This window comes from Maylandia zebra, linkage group LG6 (assembly GCF_041146795.1).
Source record: "Maylandia zebra isolate NMK-2024a linkage group LG6, Mzebra_GT3a, whole genome shotgun sequence".
Lineage (NCBI taxonomy): Eukaryota > Metazoa > Chordata > Actinopteri > Cichliformes > Cichlidae > Maylandia > Maylandia zebra.
In genome coordinates, this window is record NC_135172.1 from 44,357,585 (window position 1) to 44,375,406 (window position 17,822).

Sequence of the window (17,822 nt, forward strand, 5' to 3'; positions counted from 1 at the left end):
AACAAAATAAAATTCGCAAAATTTCAGAGACTTTTAACTTGAACTGAAGTGTTTCTGTTCTTTTTCTTGTTCAGTGAGAGAAATCCTGAAAAAGTGCATTAAAGTCAGCTTCACTGTCACTGAGAGACTGTGTGTTGTTAAACTCGATCACTGACAATGTTTGTTCACATGTGAAGGTAGAGCCAAACAGAACCCGAATCTTCTGAGCATGTGTGAAAGAGTTCCTCTTTGAGAGAAGAATAAAGATCCAGTGCTGATGCTGACTGGACGTGCTGACAGCACCTACCTCCCTGAGTGCATTGCTGGCAGCACCTCATAATCTCAAACTCTTTGGTCATCACGCACACACAGATGCATAACTGCTTTGTGTCACACGGGAACTGAGAGTCAAAGTAAAACGTCATTAATGTCACTGATAATTTAAAATCAGTGTCCTCATATGTAGAGCAGAGACTGGCATGTTCAGTAGGCCTGCCGAGTTCTTTCTTCATTATTATCAGGAAGTCCTAAAAACTCCCTGAAAAGCCTTCAGCTGATCCAAAATGCTGCAGCAAGAGTCCTGACAGGGACTAGAAAGAGAGCAGATTTCTCCTGTTTTGGCTTCCTGTTAAATCCAGAATTCAAAATCCTGCTCCTCACATACAAGGTCTTAAATAATCAGGCCCCATCTTATCTTAATGACCTTGTAGTACCATATCACCCTATTAGAGCACTTCGCTCTCGCTCTGCAGGCCTACTTGTTGTTCCTAGAGTATTTAAAAGTAGAATGGGAGGCAGAGCCTTCAGTTTTCAGGCCCCTCTTCTGTGGAACCAGCTTCCAGTTTGGATTCAGGAGACAGACGGGATCATATAATTGTTGGTTTCTTCTCTGCATCATTTTCTTTACCTTACAGCATTGAGCACCTTGAGGAGACTGTTGTTGTGATTTGACATCTATAAATGAAACTGAATTGAGAAGTTGAATAAATCAGCTGCTTTTGTGCCTCTGGATCTGCCCCGAGCTGAACCCTTAAACAGCAACTTCACACCAAACAAACAGAGGAGGAGCACAAAGGAGGCGAGGCAGCAGCTTTTCTCTTAAATTAGTTTAATTTGTTGTGTACACTAAAAGTCAAATTTACACAGTGGTCTGAAAGAACCTGGGCATGCATGATAACCTCCCACAGGCTCTCCCACTGATTCCGTGTCCCATAGGAACTCCCCGTACATTTACAGTCCATAGTTTAACTGCACACAGTCTAAAGCCACAGTGAACTATGATTACATCCATTTCATCTTTACAATGTGCAAAATCCTCCAGGCTCGGCCGACAGTAGTATGAGCAACAGAAAACAGACCGATGGAAGCAGCTGTTGGTCCCTTCGTTCCCCTTCGATGCGAGCGGCCTTCAGCTCGCCGACGCTCGAAACCGATCGTCCCGTTTTTAAACAAAGTAACAACCGGAACGTCTGATGGCAGACGCGCCGGCGTGAAGAACAAAAACAGACGAGCGAGGGTGTACAGGATTATTTTAAAAAGCTTCACGGAAAAAAAACAAACAGATTAAAACTGAAGGACGAACGAAGACGAGGGGACGAAACACTCGGCGGGATTCTGCAGGCAGTGTGGTTTCAAGTCCATAAATAGATTCAGATTTTATATATACGTATATAAATGTATGAATTCACAGAAACTTCCACTTCAGTTTGATTCAGCTTCCTTCAAGCTCCGCCCCCACACGTGTAAAATCAGCAGGAATCAAGGAGCCCATTTAAAAACAAAAAAAAAACAAAAACATTGAATCCCTGATTATTTACACACACGACAACAACACACACACACACCCGACACGGCCTGAACGCACAAATCCCACTTCCTGTCAGCTTTACCACGTGCTGCCCCTCCTCCACGCCGTGCCCCACCAAATAATGAGAAAAGCTTCACTTTATCCAGAGAAATAACTGAAAATCAACAAAAAGCTAACTTAATTAAAAAAAACAAGAGCTTGATAAAATGGGCGGGGCCAGCAGAGTGAGCAGGTGATGTCTGGAGGCGTGGCCGGGGCTTCAGTCTGGCGTGGCGTGTGACCCGAGCGGCGTCAGCGTGGCGGGAAACATCAGCACCTTGGCCTGCATGAAGGACAGGTCGGGCAGCGCCGCAATCACTTTGGCCGCCTCCTCGCTCAGATTCTCATCTTTCCTCGGCTTCCTGCCAAACAGGAAGTGACCAGTTTTTTAAACGCATGAACATAACATTTGTAGTTGATGACATCATCAGTGTGCCACTGACACAAACTGTTACAAACTGCACCCAGATCAGCTGAGTGTGAATGACCTGCATGTCTGACACACAGCAGCGTGCGCACACACACACACACACACACACACACACACACACACACGCGTGCGCGCACACGCACGCACACACAGGCCTGAGCTGTCAGGTGGACGTCTGCTGAATGTGGATCCACACCGGAGCGCTCACAGATTCACGCCAAAATTCACCACAGTACTTTAAATTGTTATTCCACTTATATTTAGCCATAGCCAATCATAGTTGAGCGTCAGCTGTGAGGTCATTCCTCAGGAGTTCCACCTGCAGCCGATCCTGATTTCATGCTTTCACAGGAAATTGGGGACAAACCAGAAGCGCTTTGACCTCTGACCTGGTGGAGGTGCTGGTCTTCTCCACGGTGGACATCAGGCGGGCGAAGGCGTCGGCCATGCGGCTCCCGGAGCTGCCCGAGTCCAGCTTGGCGGTGGTCAGTTCGAATAGCTCGGGGTCGACGCCTGAAATGCAGAAGAAAGATCAGGGAGGCGGAGCTTAAACTTCACCAACAATCCAACAGTGAGAAACTCGGAGGAGGCGAGCCGGGAGCTTCCTCCTCGGAGGTTCGCACCTGCACAAAAACGGTTGTGCTTGGCGTGATTAAAAGAGAAACTGAAGGACTGGAGCAGCTGTGAGGCGTGTCCGCCGCAGCGATCCGTTCTGAGATCAGCGTGTGCTTAAATGGTGAGCACCCGGCGGACCCGCCTCGCTTTCTGCTGCCTGCGGGACAGTCACATGACCTCATACCGACCTTCCTGTGCCGACCACCCCACACACCAGCATCAGTCAGGACATCATTCATGATTTTAAAAATCTGAGCTGGGAAGCAGTCACGTGACTAAAATGACATTAAAATTAGCACCAGGATCAAACCTCGGGATGGTCATGTGACCCGGTCAGGAAGCACGAGAGTGCGGTGAGTGAGAGGAGCAGATGGAGGTTAATTCAAAGGAGGAGGATGCTGGAGCTGACCTGGGATGGAGGGTGAGCTGCTGGAGCCTGAGTCCTCCACAGGACCAAAGAAGTCCAGGTTTAAGAGAGACGAGCCTCCGCTGGCTGCAGAGCCGGGCGAGCGAGGTTAACGCACACAGTCAGAGAGAGAGAGAGACACATGCAGCAGAGTCAGTGAGAGAAACCGGAGACGATCGTTTCCACATGCAGCAGATTTCTCACAGTCTGCACATGCTCAGTGCACCGCTTCACTGAAGCCCACGACGTTTGGACTGTAGCAGGTGGGAGGAGCATTTAGGACCGTGTTATCCAATCAGAGCACTTCGCTCTCACACTGCAGGCTTGTTGGTCCTAAAGTATTTAAAATTAGAATGGGAGGCGGAGCCTTCAGTTTTCCTCTGAAACCACAGCAGCTCCAGCCTGCTGAGTTACTGATGCTTCAGGGACTGCAAACCGCTCTGGAACCCTACGAGGTGACCTGAACACATACGTGCAGGTCAGGTGGCACACCGCCCCCGCAGAGCGATGACGCAGCACACACTGGTAGACCACACGTTATGAACACATGACACAGCAGCACGGCGCCGCAGTCAGCCTCTTATGGAGTTTTCAGACTTCAGCGAGCGTCACTGATGGCTGACGCAAGGAAGCGAATGAACTTTCAAAATAAGAGTGAGGGGACGGTTCACCAACAAAGACATGGCATCATTGGGCGCCCTCTGACATCTGTGACTGTGGGCCACAGCGACTCAGTCAGGAAACAGGAAGTGACTGATGGTTGTTTTATACACAGATCGCCTCCTGGTGTGTGATTGGCTGTGAAGTACAAACTGAAGCAGCTAACAGGAAACACTACAATAAATAGAGGAAGTGGAAGAAGAGAAGAGCTGTGAGCGGGAGGAGGAGGAGTCAGTGCGGCAGAGGCAGCGGGGTCACCTACCATCAAGCGGGTTGGTAAGGCCACTGCTGCTCCAGTCGAACTGGACGGGTGGGAGCGCCTCCTGCAGGAGGAGAGGCAGTAGGTCAGTCATGTACCAGGTGTGTGTGAGAATCATGTTTAAACACAAGGACACGCCCACACGTGGGAATGGTGTCAGGGTTAATTCCTCATGTTACATATGTCACAGCTGTTGTTCGCCCTCGTGACGGCGAGGACTTCACCTGTCATCGCTTGGAGGAAACGACGTCAAAAAGTCAAAAACAAAGATTCAAACTGTGGCAGTCAGCGTTTCTCACTATCAGCCAATCACATTGTATTTGAATCCTGCTCGGAGGTCACCTGTCGGCCCGCCTCCCCGTCTCACCTGGACCGAGTCTGTAGGACAGGAGCTTTTCTCAGGTACCAGCGGCGGCGCCTGCGCGATTGAGGCGATCATCTCTGCAGCAGAGACGGGCTTCACGGGCTCTTTGGTTGGCTCCAGCATCCCCTACACACACACACACACACACACACACACACACGCACGCACGCACGCGCACACACACACACACACACACACACACACACCTCAAATGACAAACGCGTTTAAACAGCCTGCAGCGCTGCCTGGCGGCCTCCTCGTAGATGCATGGATGGTACAAATGTGAAAGTCTGTGATGTTTCATTTACTGCAGTCACGAGATTTTCAGAAAACTTGACCTCTGACTTTTAGGTCAAGGTATCAACTTCATCCTGCGTCACATCTGAAGTTCCCAAACGCACGTACCTGTCAGCGTTTCACAGCTAGAAATGAGAATAACTGATGTTCCTGCTGTAATGAAACTGTCTGTATCACCACTGTTCCTGTTCTCAAGTTCCCAAAACTTAAAGATCTTCATCTTGTCCTGAAATCAAGCAGGAAGCAGTTTTCTGTCCCCCTCCCTCCCCTGCTTACATCAGCTGATCAACAGCTGATCCTTCACAGTCACTGTGGAGCTGAGCGCTCATCTTTATTTACCTGCGGCTTTAATTTAGCTGTTAGTAACATCTTAAACGTGCTGCATGAGTAAACCTGACTTTATGTCGCTGTAAATAGAGTCTGTTGGATGCACTCACCAGGCCGGCGGCGTACATGGGCACGATGACCGGCTGCTTCTTCTGTCCTGTGAACAGCTGAAACATGGAAATCAGACCGATTAGGATTCAAACCTCGAGCGCAGCTGCCGCCTCAGCAGGAACGCCTTTAGTCATACCAACAAATGACCAGGAACCATCTTTTATCTACAGTCTATGTTGAAGAGTATCTGGGCGGGGCTAGGAGACGACGCATTCAGAGGGGAGCAGCGTGTACTCACGATGTTTCTGGTGTCGATGCCGAGGCAGCAGAGCAGTGCTTTGTTGCAGTGGGAGCCGCCCCACTGGTATCTGAGGCCGAACGCCTCGTGGATGTCCTGAAGCTGCGTCCACACGCCACCGTACATGGACCTGTGGCAGCCAATCAGACGCAGCGGAGTCAAAAACAGGGTTCATGAGTGGGAGCAGCTCTTAATGGAGCGGGTACGGAAACACCTATGGATCACTCATAACCAGGAGGTTCGCTGAGGAGACCCTCACCTCTTGCATGATGATTTCTTCTCCTCCCCCTCCTCAGCTCCGGGGCGTCTGTCCTCAGGAGGCTCCAGGACAGCCTTCAGGGACACCACCTGGTCCTCCAGCAGTCGGGTGGCGCTCTGAGGGAAGCTCACCTGGAACAGCTTCTCCACACGGCTGAACAGCGATGCCTGCAGAGAGATGGCAGCGTCAGACTCAACTTCACAGTCTGGGCCTGACTACAGTTAAAGGGGCGCTTCACCCTCAGGTGAAGGTGATGGTGCAAAGAGTCCAAAGGGCAGAGCTGCTGGTTCATATCTGCTTTAACTTCGTGCTGTACGAGCCCACAGTGAGACTGGCCTTATTCACACTGTCATACCAGTTTGCAGGTTTTTAATGGTTTCGTTGTTATTATGTAACGGCTGCTGTGGATTTAAGTCCCTCAGAAATGGACAATAAACATCTGTCTGTGCTGATAAACTGACAGTCTGAATGACTTCCCTGCAGACACTTCTCGCTGCTTTCAGTAGGGATGGGTACCGGTATCATGGCACCGGTTCTGTCATAAACGGCAGTAACCAGACCGTTTAAGCACCGTGTCAAAAGTACCGGTTTGGCACCGGTATCGGATAAAACCTAAACGATACCCATCCCTAGCTTTCAGTCTGTGTTGTGTTTACTGACTTTACATGTTTCTAATATTAAACTTTGATCACTTTGATCACCTTGCTGCTGTTTAACTCACAGAGGGGTCGATAAACTCTGGGCCAACTTATCGAGCCGCTGTCACGTCGTGACTGGAATCCCCAGTCTTCCAGTTCCTTGGAATTCAATCAGCTGATTTGAGTTTGTGTGCCGGAGGAGGAAAATAGGGGCGGTCTGCGTGGACGTGGACACTACTTTGATTTTTATTGGACTAAAGGACGAGATAATGAAGAAACCGCATTATGCTGCTAACACAAGCACCTGCACAGACAGCATGCTAGTGCTAAGCTAGCCGAGAGCCCAGAGTGATGTTAAAGCTGAACTTCAACAGTCTACCTGTTCATGTTTCTACAGTAGAATCACCATGACGACCGTGCTGGTTTCCATCTTTGCTTTGTGTTCATACCTAAACACTAAGAGAACGATCACGCGTGTCATTAGCAACTACCAACCTGTATATTTTATTTATTGTTTACTCTATTTAATATGTAAAATACACACACACACGTAGAAAAACATATTTAGTACACACATCCAGTAATGCATACACTCTTATATTGTACATATATTTATTACCATCCTTATATTTTGCTTGTTTTATGTTATTGTATTTTTTGCACACCTCTGTCGCTTGTGAAGCTCGCACACAAGAATTTCACTCGCATGTGCTGTACCGTGTAGCTGCACACGTGATGTGACAATAAAGGTGATTTGATTTAGCGCAGAGCAGCGTGTTGGTGTGTGGGGCTGTGACCTCATGTTGTTAAACTGTGATGATGACATAGGGCTGCTCAATTAATCGAATTTTAATCTCGATTACGATCTGGGCTTTCAACGATCATTAAAAATGACTGAGCCGATTATCAGCCCCTCCCTCGTGCTTTACTCTCGCGCTGCTCCGTGTGGCAAATCGAGCGCACCGCTCTGCGTTTCGAACACGTGTCACAACAATTAAGAGGACCTGAGGGAAGCTCAAAAAGCTGAGCAGTTATTTGGAGAGGAGAGTGACTGCTGCTGGTTGAACAGAGGTAAAAAACTTCAGTGGTGTGGAAACATTATGGGTTCAGTCAGACGTGGATCAAGTAGACACAGTGTGTAAACTTTGCTACGGTGTCGTAGCTGCACCACAGAGCAACACTGCAAAGCTCACTAAACACAGATGTTTACATTTTTCATTTATTTCTTATACTGCAAACATTTGCACTGTTATCAGTATTTGCACACTGTTTTATATTATTTTTTAAAGTCATTATTCAACACGTTGTTATTGTTAAATAAATATCGTCAAATAATCGAGATTATCATTTTTGCCATAATCGAGCCGCCCTATTATGACACAACGAGTTTCAGGATATTTTATGGAGAAATGCAGAAGTAATGAAGTAAAATACTGAGTTACTTTGAAGTACTCTGAGTAATTAATGACATTTCTTTGAGTAATGAGCCAACACTGAGGGAAATCCCTCCAACATGCACAAGCATGTGACCCACAGCAGAAAGTCTTTGATACGCTGCCGAGTCTCAAACAGGAGCCAATGAGGAATCAATCAGTGATATTGATGATGGAATCAGAAACGCTAAATTCCTATCACTTCCTGTCCCTACAGGCGCATGATTCGAGATGTTGACCGACCTTCCCACCTGACCCAAACCTGCCATCCTTCATCATCATCAGTCTGAGTTCACCTGTGCACATCCACAGGAGCAGGTGAGTGAGCATGCTCAGAGTTTAGAAACAGCTCTACCTTCATCCGGAGGAACCTAATGACAGCGGTGCTAAAGCCTCACACGGATCCTCTTAAGGAGAACTTAACCCAAAAAGTTCCAGCTGCAAACTATTTTTTAAATTTGACAGATATTGCAGATCCTGGATGAAGACATCCTGGATACAGTGTACAAAGTACGTGGTGGCGGCGGTCTGCGGGCCCCTCCTACTGTGTTGTTCGCCTGCCAGCCACAGCAGAAAGTGCTGAAGCGACACGGAGCGCCGCGGGTCTGCAGCCTGTCTGAGCGCTTCATGCTCGGGTTTGTTTAACTCGGTGAACTCCGAGCCCAGAGTCGTGTGTGTGGACGACACATCTGCACAGCGGAAGTGTGTGAGTCAGCTGGGTGTGAGCAGAGGAAGTGGAACAGATTTAAAGCTTTCACATTAACTTCCTGTTTGGGTTGTGGACAGCACATCGTTATCATGACCTTTAAGACAGGAAACGTGTAATCCTGCTCTAACTGAATCAGTGTGATGTCACAGGTTTCTGGAGTATCTCTGCATTTTAAACATGGGAAACAGAATCACGTCCCAGTCCTCCCAGTGTGCCCAGTGTCCCTTACCGGCTGACTGTCAGTGCTGCTGGGTTCTTCGCCGACCGCAGGTGCTTTACTCTCATGCCACTCCTCCTCCTGCTTCTCCTCTTCCACTCCTCTGCTATCTGCAGGAAGTGAGAAGCTCGTCTCAGCGCTGAACGCCGCCCATGAAGCCCCCTCTTCCTCCTCCTGCTGCTGCTCCCCGAAGGCGCTCCACCCGGCGTCGCTCTCGCCGCCACCGGCCGAGCTGAAATTCCCAAAACTGTTGCTCACAGGGAAGTCGGCAAACTTTCCTCCCTCCTCCCCCTCGTTTTCACCCGAGTTAAATTTGGGGGAGTTGAAGTCGCCAAAGTCGTCGTCTTCTTCTGCGTTGTCCTTGGCGGTCGCAGCTTCCTGCACCAGAGCAGAACTCTGTAATCCGACCGGATCGTGCTGAACCTCCAACTGATCGAAGTCTGCGAAGCCTTGAGCGCCGAAAGAGCCCGCGTCTCCGAAGTCCCCGAAGTCTTCGTCGCCGTCTTCGGCCATCTGGCTGTCGTCAGCGGGTGTGGCGGATTCCCCCTGGAGTGGGGGCGAGGGCACCGAGCCCGTGGTGCTCACGTCGCCGTACTCCTCCAGAGCGTCGGTGGACAGTGGACGGCCAAACGACGTCTCCGTTTCGGTCTCCGTCTCGTTCCCGGAGCTCTTCTCATCCGATTGCCTCGCCTCGCTGTCTCCGGTTGTGTCGGGCAGGAGCTGCTTTTCACCGCAGCCGTCTACAGAACCGTTGCTGTCAGCTACATCCGCCCTGTTCACGGCGAACAGTTTGTCAGTGCAAACGGCCTCTGAGGCGCCACAATCTGCCGCCAAGGCCACATCCCTTTGTCGAGAGTCAGCATCCATGTGAGCACGCCGGTCCGGCGTCTCAGCGGGGACGCAGAGAGACTCTGAGCAGAATGCGTCGTTTTCAGTTCTGTTTGTGTCCCTGACATCGTCCTCTGAAGTCAGTCCCTGCTCTACATTATGGCTGACGCCCGGTGGACAGTGCGAGCTCGCCGTCTGGTCGAGGCGTCCGTCAGCATCGGAAAAAGCAGCAAAGTCTGCAAAGTTGTCCTCCGGGCCTCCGGCACTGCCCGTGTCCTCGGGGGACGTTCCTTTTATGCGATCATGGACAGAATTCTGGGAGGAAGGACTTCCCTGAACATCAAACCCGTTTGTGAGCACCTCGCCGCCGTTACAATCCGCGGTGTCGCTCGCAGTCAAGTCCACACAGCTGGCGAGGACCTTTTTCATCTCAGTTCTTTCTGAGGCACTCGCCAGCACGACACCGTTCGCCTTTGAGAGCTCATCACTGCGGCTGAGGGCGCCATTCGTGGAGCCATGGCTGAAGCCCACCACCCCTCTGCTGTTGATCAGCTCCGGCGGCGAAGTGGCGGTCAGAGCCTGCGTCTGGTTAAAAGTGGTCGGAGTGTCAAACTCTGAGAAGCTGATGCTGTTCGGGATGCCAGAGAAGGTGCCAAAATCTCCGAACTCATCGTCCTCTTCCTCAGCGCCGTCCTCCATGGGTGGCGGAGAGGAGGAGTACATGCGGATCACGTCTGGCTCCATGACTCTGCGGTGATCGAAGAATCCTCCGGGCTATACCTGAAAGAGCGAGAGAACGTCGTGAGCAGCGAATCACAGGACAAACATTCAAAAATAAGTAAAAAAACAGTAGCGCGCTTCATCCACGCGGCGAGGAGCCGAGCACGCCTCTCAGCAACACCGATGATCTCCAACGAGAGGCTCGAGTCACAGCTCATCGAGTAATACGAGCCCCGAGAGTGCAGACGGCGTCAAAGCGACGGCGAAACACACCGTCACAAACACATCATCGACAGAAATGAGGAAATGAAACCTCTGATGTCACTGCTGCGGGATCACATCATCACTGCAGCGTGAACATGAAAGCGTGTTGTTTGAATGAACACGATAGAAGTCGACAGGCGTGGACACAAACCTCTCACAACACGGAGCATCAACCTGATGTTCAGCACCGAGCTTTAAACAGGACTCTGACTCATCACTAATAATCTTATTTATTTATGTGATTAACAAAAATGATGATGTCAGAAACTATATGACTTTATTCTGCTGACATCACAGTTCTGATCACACACACAGCTTTCACAAATGTATAAGATAATAAAATTTTTGTCACTAAATAAAAACAAACACCATTTTTAAAGTAACCTGTCTCCTGTCTTACTTCTGATTTCAGCTGTGCGCTCTCTCTCTCGCCCTGTGACCCTGTGACCCTGTGACCCCTGACACCTGGCGTGTGGGGGCCTGATGTCATTATTTCTTTTCATTAACTGTATTTGTGTGCTTGAATCACGTTTCCAAATCCTGATCTGAAGCGAGCACAGACCTCAGCTCTTTAAAATTTCACTGAGTTTGGACTGAAACAACCAGCCAGGTAAGGAAACACCTGAGTTTCTGATGAAGGTACCTTCCTGCAGCTCTGCAGGGGAAGTCCCTCTCGGGTTACCTGCTGGCCTGGACGGCCTGTGTTTGTGCTGTGACCGGCGGTGGGCGGAGCCTACCTGTGTTTGGTAGAGCTGAGCTGGACTTCAGGTATGCAGTCCTGAGAGACCAGTCAGGCGAGCGCGAGCCGTTTAACCCCTCAGACCCCACAAACGGTGACGTGTTAACGTCAGGGCAGGTAAACATGTTTAAGATGGGTTTACCTGCGCACTCAGCGGGGTCACCTTCAACAGGCGCTCAGCCTCCTGACAGTCGTTCTACACCTGACACTGTGAGCCCCCCCCCAGCAGTCTCACCTGTCTGACGTCAGCGCTTAAAGTGCAGCTAACAAGCTAACGTAGCAGGCTCAGTAAACTCCCAGGTAGCTTAGCAGGCTAAACGACGGAGGGCTGAGAGTTTGTCCCGAGCAGAACCGACTTGTCTGAGCCCAGCCCGAGCCCGACAGGGAAGCTAGCAGGACAGCTCGGCGGCTAATAGCAGCCCGAGCTCGGCGGGACTAGCTCGGTCAGCTTGTGTGGAAAGCTGAAGCCAGCTTGATTACTATGCTGGTACTTTACCGGGCGGCTCTGCTGGCACACAGCGGCGGTACACAGATAAACACAGGCCGGGGACCCTTCAGGAACGAGTCGGTTTGACGTTAGCTGCTCCTGCTAACTGCGCAGCTAGCTTCACCAACGACAACAAGCCAAGAAGCAGCTGAGCTAGCATTAGCTTAGCTTAGCTCAGCGTTTCGTGTGACAACAACTGTCTCATCCCGAAGGAAAGAGCCGGGCTCACCGTCAGAGGCCGCCCGCTGGCGTCCATGGTTCGGTTCCACACGGGCTGTCGTCGGAGCGGGACGGCTGACTGTGAAGCCCGTGCTGAAGGTGGAGTCCGCCGGCTGCTGCTGCTGCCCTGCCTCACGATCACCCAGCATGCACCGCTGCGTTCTGCTGCTCCACAAACTTCCAGGTGGAACAGGTGAATGGATGTAACTGAGTACTCATACTCATGTACACCAGTTGGCCGCTTGTACTCGAGTATTCCTGAACCACGCCTCTCTCCCAGCACTTTTTAAAATCCAAACTTTATTTCTTTAAGTGGAAAGCGCTGTTACAAACTCCGCTGAGCAGACCTAAATATGAAAAATAATCGGACTGGGCACAAGTCCAAGCTGCCTCAGAGCAAGAGGAGGTCCACCTGGACAGGTGCACCTCTGTGGCAGAGCTGACGGAGAGAGACAGACAGATGGCCAGTTCACATTCACACCTTTAGTCAGTTTAGAGTCACCTGTTAACCCGACCCCACTGACTGTTTGGACTGTGGGCGAGAACCCACACAGGAAGCACCTGCAGAACAACAATATGTTGTGTGAATGCACCTTTCTAAAGTCCCTCCTCAGTGATTTAAAGCACACGTGTGTCTAATTATTCGAGACGGGAAAAGCGTCTCAACCATTAAATTCGAGCTGGTGTGGGCCCCGGGGTCTGGCATGAAATAAACCCGACACTTGGATAAAAGGAGGCTGAAGTGTTCGTATACTCAGCCCAGCTCCACACTGGCGTCTCCCACACTGCTCTTAACCTGCTTCTGCTCAGCTGTGCTGAGAATCGTAACAGCGATGGTTGGGACAGAACAGATTCGTCTGGATTTCAAATCTTCTCTGTTTTCAGTGATATAACTTTAGTAACAAGCACCTCATTCTTTTCTCTCTCTCTCTTTTGCCATGTTTTCCAGGTAACCTATATTTGACAACAGCTTGATAAAAAGAAATTCTGTTTTTGGTGTCACTCCAATATTTTTAGTGGCCACCCCTATGAAAACATTCTGGAGGCGCCCCTGGCCGTTCTGTCTGCTGACCAGCTTTGACGTTCAGGATTCGTGTTTGGACTGAACCTGCTCAGCAGAGCCACAGCTGACAGGTATCTGGGAGGTACCGTGTCTCTGCACACCTGAAAATAATGTGAGAAAACTCCAAAAAGCCCACTCTCTCAGTGTTTGGCTGTCAGGGTGTCAGGACGCAGTGTAAATAAAGCAGAATGCAAAGACTCACAAATCTCATGATATGTGATGTTTGATTCACAGAACACTGAAATCATATCGAATATTTATACATTTTCCTGTTTCATTTCATTTTGATGGCAGCAACTTTAAAGAAACAGCAGGAGGAACATTTATCAGGTGAGCTGTCAGCAGATGGGTCACATGGTCGGGTGTAAACAGACCTCTCTTAAAACTGATCTGAGGTCAGACCCGCCCAGGCATGGACGCCACGTCCTCTGGAGCGCTGCACAGAGTACTGACATCAGTGTGCTCTCCGCCTGTGCAACCACATTTTTAATATATAAAAGGAGTCAGTGTGTGTAGAGGTCAAAGGTCATGTCAAAGCTGGGAAAGGTTCTGAAATCATTTATCTTGGCAGCTTCGTTTGTGTGGTGGGGGTAGGCTTTAATCACAATCAGAAAACTTTATTGATCCCTGGGGGAAATTACTTTTCGTTACAGTGCTCCATTACAAACAAGCATTAACAGAGACAGACAAGACACTAACTAAGAATAGCACCATATATACAACCATATATATACATAAAAGTCACTTATTAATAAATAGCTGAAAAAGAACATGTGCAAGAAGGGTGTAGCTGTTGCAGTAAACAGTGTGTTAGGTGGATGCGTTGTACAGGGAGCCACAGGCAGGAATGATTTCCTGTGTCGTTCAGTGGTGCATCATGGGTAATCTCAGTCTCTCACTGAACGAGCTCCTGTGACTGACCAACATGTCATGGAGTGGGTGGGAGGTGTTATCCAACATTGTCTTTATCTTGGACAGCATCCGCCTCTCCGACACCACCTTGAGGGAGTCCAGCTCCATCCCCACAACATTGCTGGCCTTACGGATCAGTTTATTAAGTCTGTTGGCATCTGCGACCCTCAGCCTGCTCCCCCAGCATGCAACAGCATAGAGGATCGCACTGGCCACCACAGACTCATAGAAAATCCTCAGCATTTTCTGGCAGATGTTGAAGGACCTCAGTCGCCTCAAAAAATAGAGACGACTCTGGCCCTTCCTGTAAAGTGCTGTGGTGTTTTTAGCCCAGTCCAGTTTATTGTCAATGTGTACTCCAAGGTATTTATAGTCCTCCACAATGTCAACACTGACCCCCTGGATTGAAACAGGGGTCAAGTGTTTCCTGGTCTTCCTGAAGTCCACGATCAGTTCCTTGGTCTTTGCCACGTTGAGCTGCAGATGATTCTGCTCACACACGTGACAAAGGAGTCGACCACAGCCCGGTACTCTGTCTCATCATCCCTGCTGATGCATCCAACCACCGCAGAGTCATCAGAAAACTTCTGAAGATGGAGGTCTCTGTGCAGTGGCTGAAGTCTGTGGTGTAGAGGGTGAAGAGGAAGGGGGAGAGGACAGTCCCCTGTGGTGCCCCTGTGTTGCTGATCACCTTGTCAGACACACAACAATCCAACAATCTGCTGTGAGCCCTCCACCTGCTTCCTGTCAGACTCGGGCTAGCGTCATGAGCACTTTACTGTAAAAGGTAAAATCAGTTATTTGCTTTTTAACATCTGCTTTTGGACCCAGCTGACTTTGTGCTGAAACAGAGACAGCTTCATGCTGTCACCAGCAATGATTTCATCTGCCTCTGTCTGCAGGAACTGATGTGGATTAACCACGTCTGGTCCTCCGGCCTCCGCGGCTGTAGCTCAGGGGGTGGAGCAGGTCATATCCTAATTGGAAGGTTGGCAATCCAGTAATAACATATATGTACACAGCTGTTATATTTTAATCTGACCGAGGCCAACAGATAAAAGTCTAACAGTATTTATTTAAGGGTTAATAATATTGTAGTTCCTGCAGCTCACCAGCAGAGGGCGGAGTCTGACGTTGATCTTGCTGTGAGAAACAGCCATGTGATGATGTGGTTATAATAATGATAATAATAATAATATTGTAATTGTCTCTGTTCCATGTGAAGGGATTTTCCTTAAGCAGGAGAAATTATCTCCATGAAAAGGAACAGGTTCGGCCATCGCACAGTGGAACAAGTTCTCTTCTTAAAAAAAAAAAAGAAAAAGGGTTACCTTAAATGCATCATGTTTTTAATTTCGAAGTTCATAAGCATTTTCCTTTTCCATTTCACAATCAATTCTACCCCCAGGTCCAAAAATATAAATAGGAAAAATTCCCTAATATAATATTATTTATAAATACACCCGTCTAGCGATTAATTGCATTAGTGCATGGAGGCAAGACCTCAGAGCATACTCCATAATGTATTGTACATTATTATATGTATGTTATATGTAGCGTGGTATTTTTCAATTATTTTATGTACCAACATCAAGAAGTCACAAGCAAAGAAAGACCACACCATGGTGCATGTTTAAACAAGGAAAGTTTACTGGTCAAAATTATTTATTAAACAAATAAAACACATTTTTTTAACCACCAAAAAATACACGTTCAAAGCAACACAACGGCGGCCCAATATCAGACAGAACTCCACTCTGTAGAGTGAGCAATCTTAATGAAGCAGTTGGTTTTATTTTGTGGATTCGAGCTGCTCTTCATATTTTTGGCCACCAGATGTCACCAGAGAGGACTGTGTTGAAAAGCTTCGAGTAATGAACCGTTTTTCAATACAAGCTTCAGAAAGCTTCTTCTGCCCATCACTAGTGTTATGTGACGGCTGTGTGCAGGCAGGAGTAGTAGTAGGAGGACCCAATGTGCAGACACTCGGAGACGCAAAGTGAACTCAAAACAGCTTTAATGCTGAACTCAAAAGGGTAACAAAACTGAGAATACAAAATACACCTACGCAGACAGAACACACAGCAAGATGAGGGTAGATCACAACACCAACAAACTGAAACACAGGGCTTAAATACACAGAGGGAGCAATCAGGGAGGGAAACAGCTGGGGCAAATCAGGCCTAACAAGACAAAGGAAGCAAAACCAGACACATTTACATGAGACACGGACTTTCAAAGTAAAACAGGAAACATAACACAGACTGAACTTACAGACAGACTCACAAGCAGGCACTGCAACAGAGGGAACAGAGACGTGAGACCAGGGCAGACACGGGGATATAGCCGACAGGGGAGACAGCAACTAAGGATTACACAGAGACATAAACCATAAGAAAGAACTCTAACAAAGAAACCAAAGACTGGAAATGATAAATAATATAATAAACTCAAAAACCCGGGGTCAACGACCCAGGCATCCAAACAGTTTGTGGTCATTTGGAGATCAAGCTGAATTTACTGTATACTTCATATTCACCTTCCTATGTTGTGATTGGAGGATTCATTTTTGCTTTGACCTTTTAACAGATGTTCATTTGCCCCAAGACTTTTTGCTTGTCAGGTTATTTTTCTACAAGTGTACAATAATTATAAGGAATGACCAAATTCAATTACATTAGCCCTTTAATCATATTTGGGTTATGTGTCACCCTTTTTAACTGAGTAGTCCAAAATCAGTCGAATCCACAGTAATCTGTCATACAAAGTCAATATTTGAGAATCTACTCGTTGGGTTCAGGTAGGATCGTAAGGAGACTGGCAGTGGTAACTCACCTTAAAGAAGGAATATCCCTCCACTCAGAATGAGACACTGACAACAACTTAAAGGGAGAAAAGTGATTTGAGTGTATTCAACCTTTAAATGGTCCAAAACATAGACATGAACAAAACATTTAAATCATTTCAAACATGTAAATCTCAACAATGTACAACATATCACTTAAAGTGTCCATAAATGTATCAGGTAGGCTGTCCATTTCAGTTCAGTGCACTTAGTATTCAGGGTTCTTAGTAAGTGTTCAAGTTATTTGGATTGTCTTTGGTCACAGTTTTGCTTTTAGATGCATCAGTTTTTTGTGTTAAGTGGAATCAGATCTGACCCAAAAAGGAAAAAAGTAAAAACATAAAGCGTCTTGAGATCGCAGAAAAAACGTTAATCCAAAAAAATTGCAAATCGTTGCATCCTACCACCCTCCAAGGGAACAGGTGGCCTTCAGATTGAGAACGTCCTTTCCAGGCACCTCCAGTGGCATCCAGTCCTTAGATGGCACCGCTCGGTCCTTGCAGCAGATTTCTACCACATAAAAAAAACAATGCCCCCCTGCACAGCTGCAGACGGGTTTGCCCTCCTCCACGGTTATTCTGCTGGCAGCTGTTTGGATACGGGGCAAATATAAACAATGAAGACAAAGTAAGTGGAGCTCATGAAGTGAATCTCATACACCATGCTCCTCCATAAAACTGAAAAGAAGAACAAAATGAGCCACTCGATTTAACTGTGCCCATAACGACTCAGGTCTTTGATTATGCACTGACCTGCCAGTGATAACACTCTGCCTGTTCAGTCCATGAAACGGCCACACCAGTGTTTCCTACTCCACGATCACATCTCTCTGGATGGTGTTCCAAAGTTCTGAACACCAACCGTGAACAGTGACGACCCTGTACAGCTGGAACTGATCCACGTCAGCTGTTTTAGACACGATGCGCTCCCAGGTTTATCAGCCACAGAGGGAGCACA

At 48.2% G+C, this 17,822-nt stretch overlaps 1 protein-coding gene across 2 annotated transcripts; it reads right to left on the bottom strand.

Moving 5' to 3' along the window:
- Window positions 1-1,070: 1,070 nt before the first annotated feature.
- aftpha (aftiphilin a) lies at window positions 1,071-12,210 on the bottom strand. 2 transcript variants are annotated; one of them, XM_004538624.6, is made up of 10 exons: window positions 12,056-12,210; window positions 8,801-10,396; window positions 5,792-5,958; window positions 5,533-5,662; window positions 5,294-5,350; window positions 4,563-4,685; window positions 4,199-4,259; window positions 3,280-3,363; window positions 2,645-2,768; window positions 1,071-2,187 (listed from the first exon to the last, which is right to left on the bottom strand). In XM_004538624.6, the coding sequence occupies exons 2-10, from the start codon at window positions 10,358-10,360 to the stop codon at window positions 2,046-2,048; spliced, it is 2,448 nt and encodes an 815-aa protein (XP_004538681.2). In that variant the 5' UTR covers window positions 10,361-10,396; window positions 12,056-12,210; the 3' UTR covers window positions 1,071-2,045. The 2 variants fall into 2 exon arrangements, with proteins under 2 accessions (XP_004538681.2, XP_004538682.2); XM_004538625.6 differs by lacking the exon at window positions 3,280-3,363.
- Window positions 12,211-17,822: the final 5,612 nt, after the last annotated feature.

Coding starts and splice junctions, on each gene's coding strand:
- aftpha (XM_004538624.6), bottom strand. CDS start 10,360: ATGGAGCCAGACGTGATCCGCATGTACTCCTCCTCTCCGCCACCCATG. Junction 5,959..8,800: donor GCAGCACTGACAGTCAGCCG/GTAAGGGACACT, acceptor ATCTCTCTGCAG/GCATCGCTGTTCAGCCGTGT. Junction 4,260..4,562: donor GTCCTACAGACTCGGTCCAG/GTGAGACGGGGA, acceptor CTCCTCCTGCAG/GAGGCGCTCCCACCCGTCCA.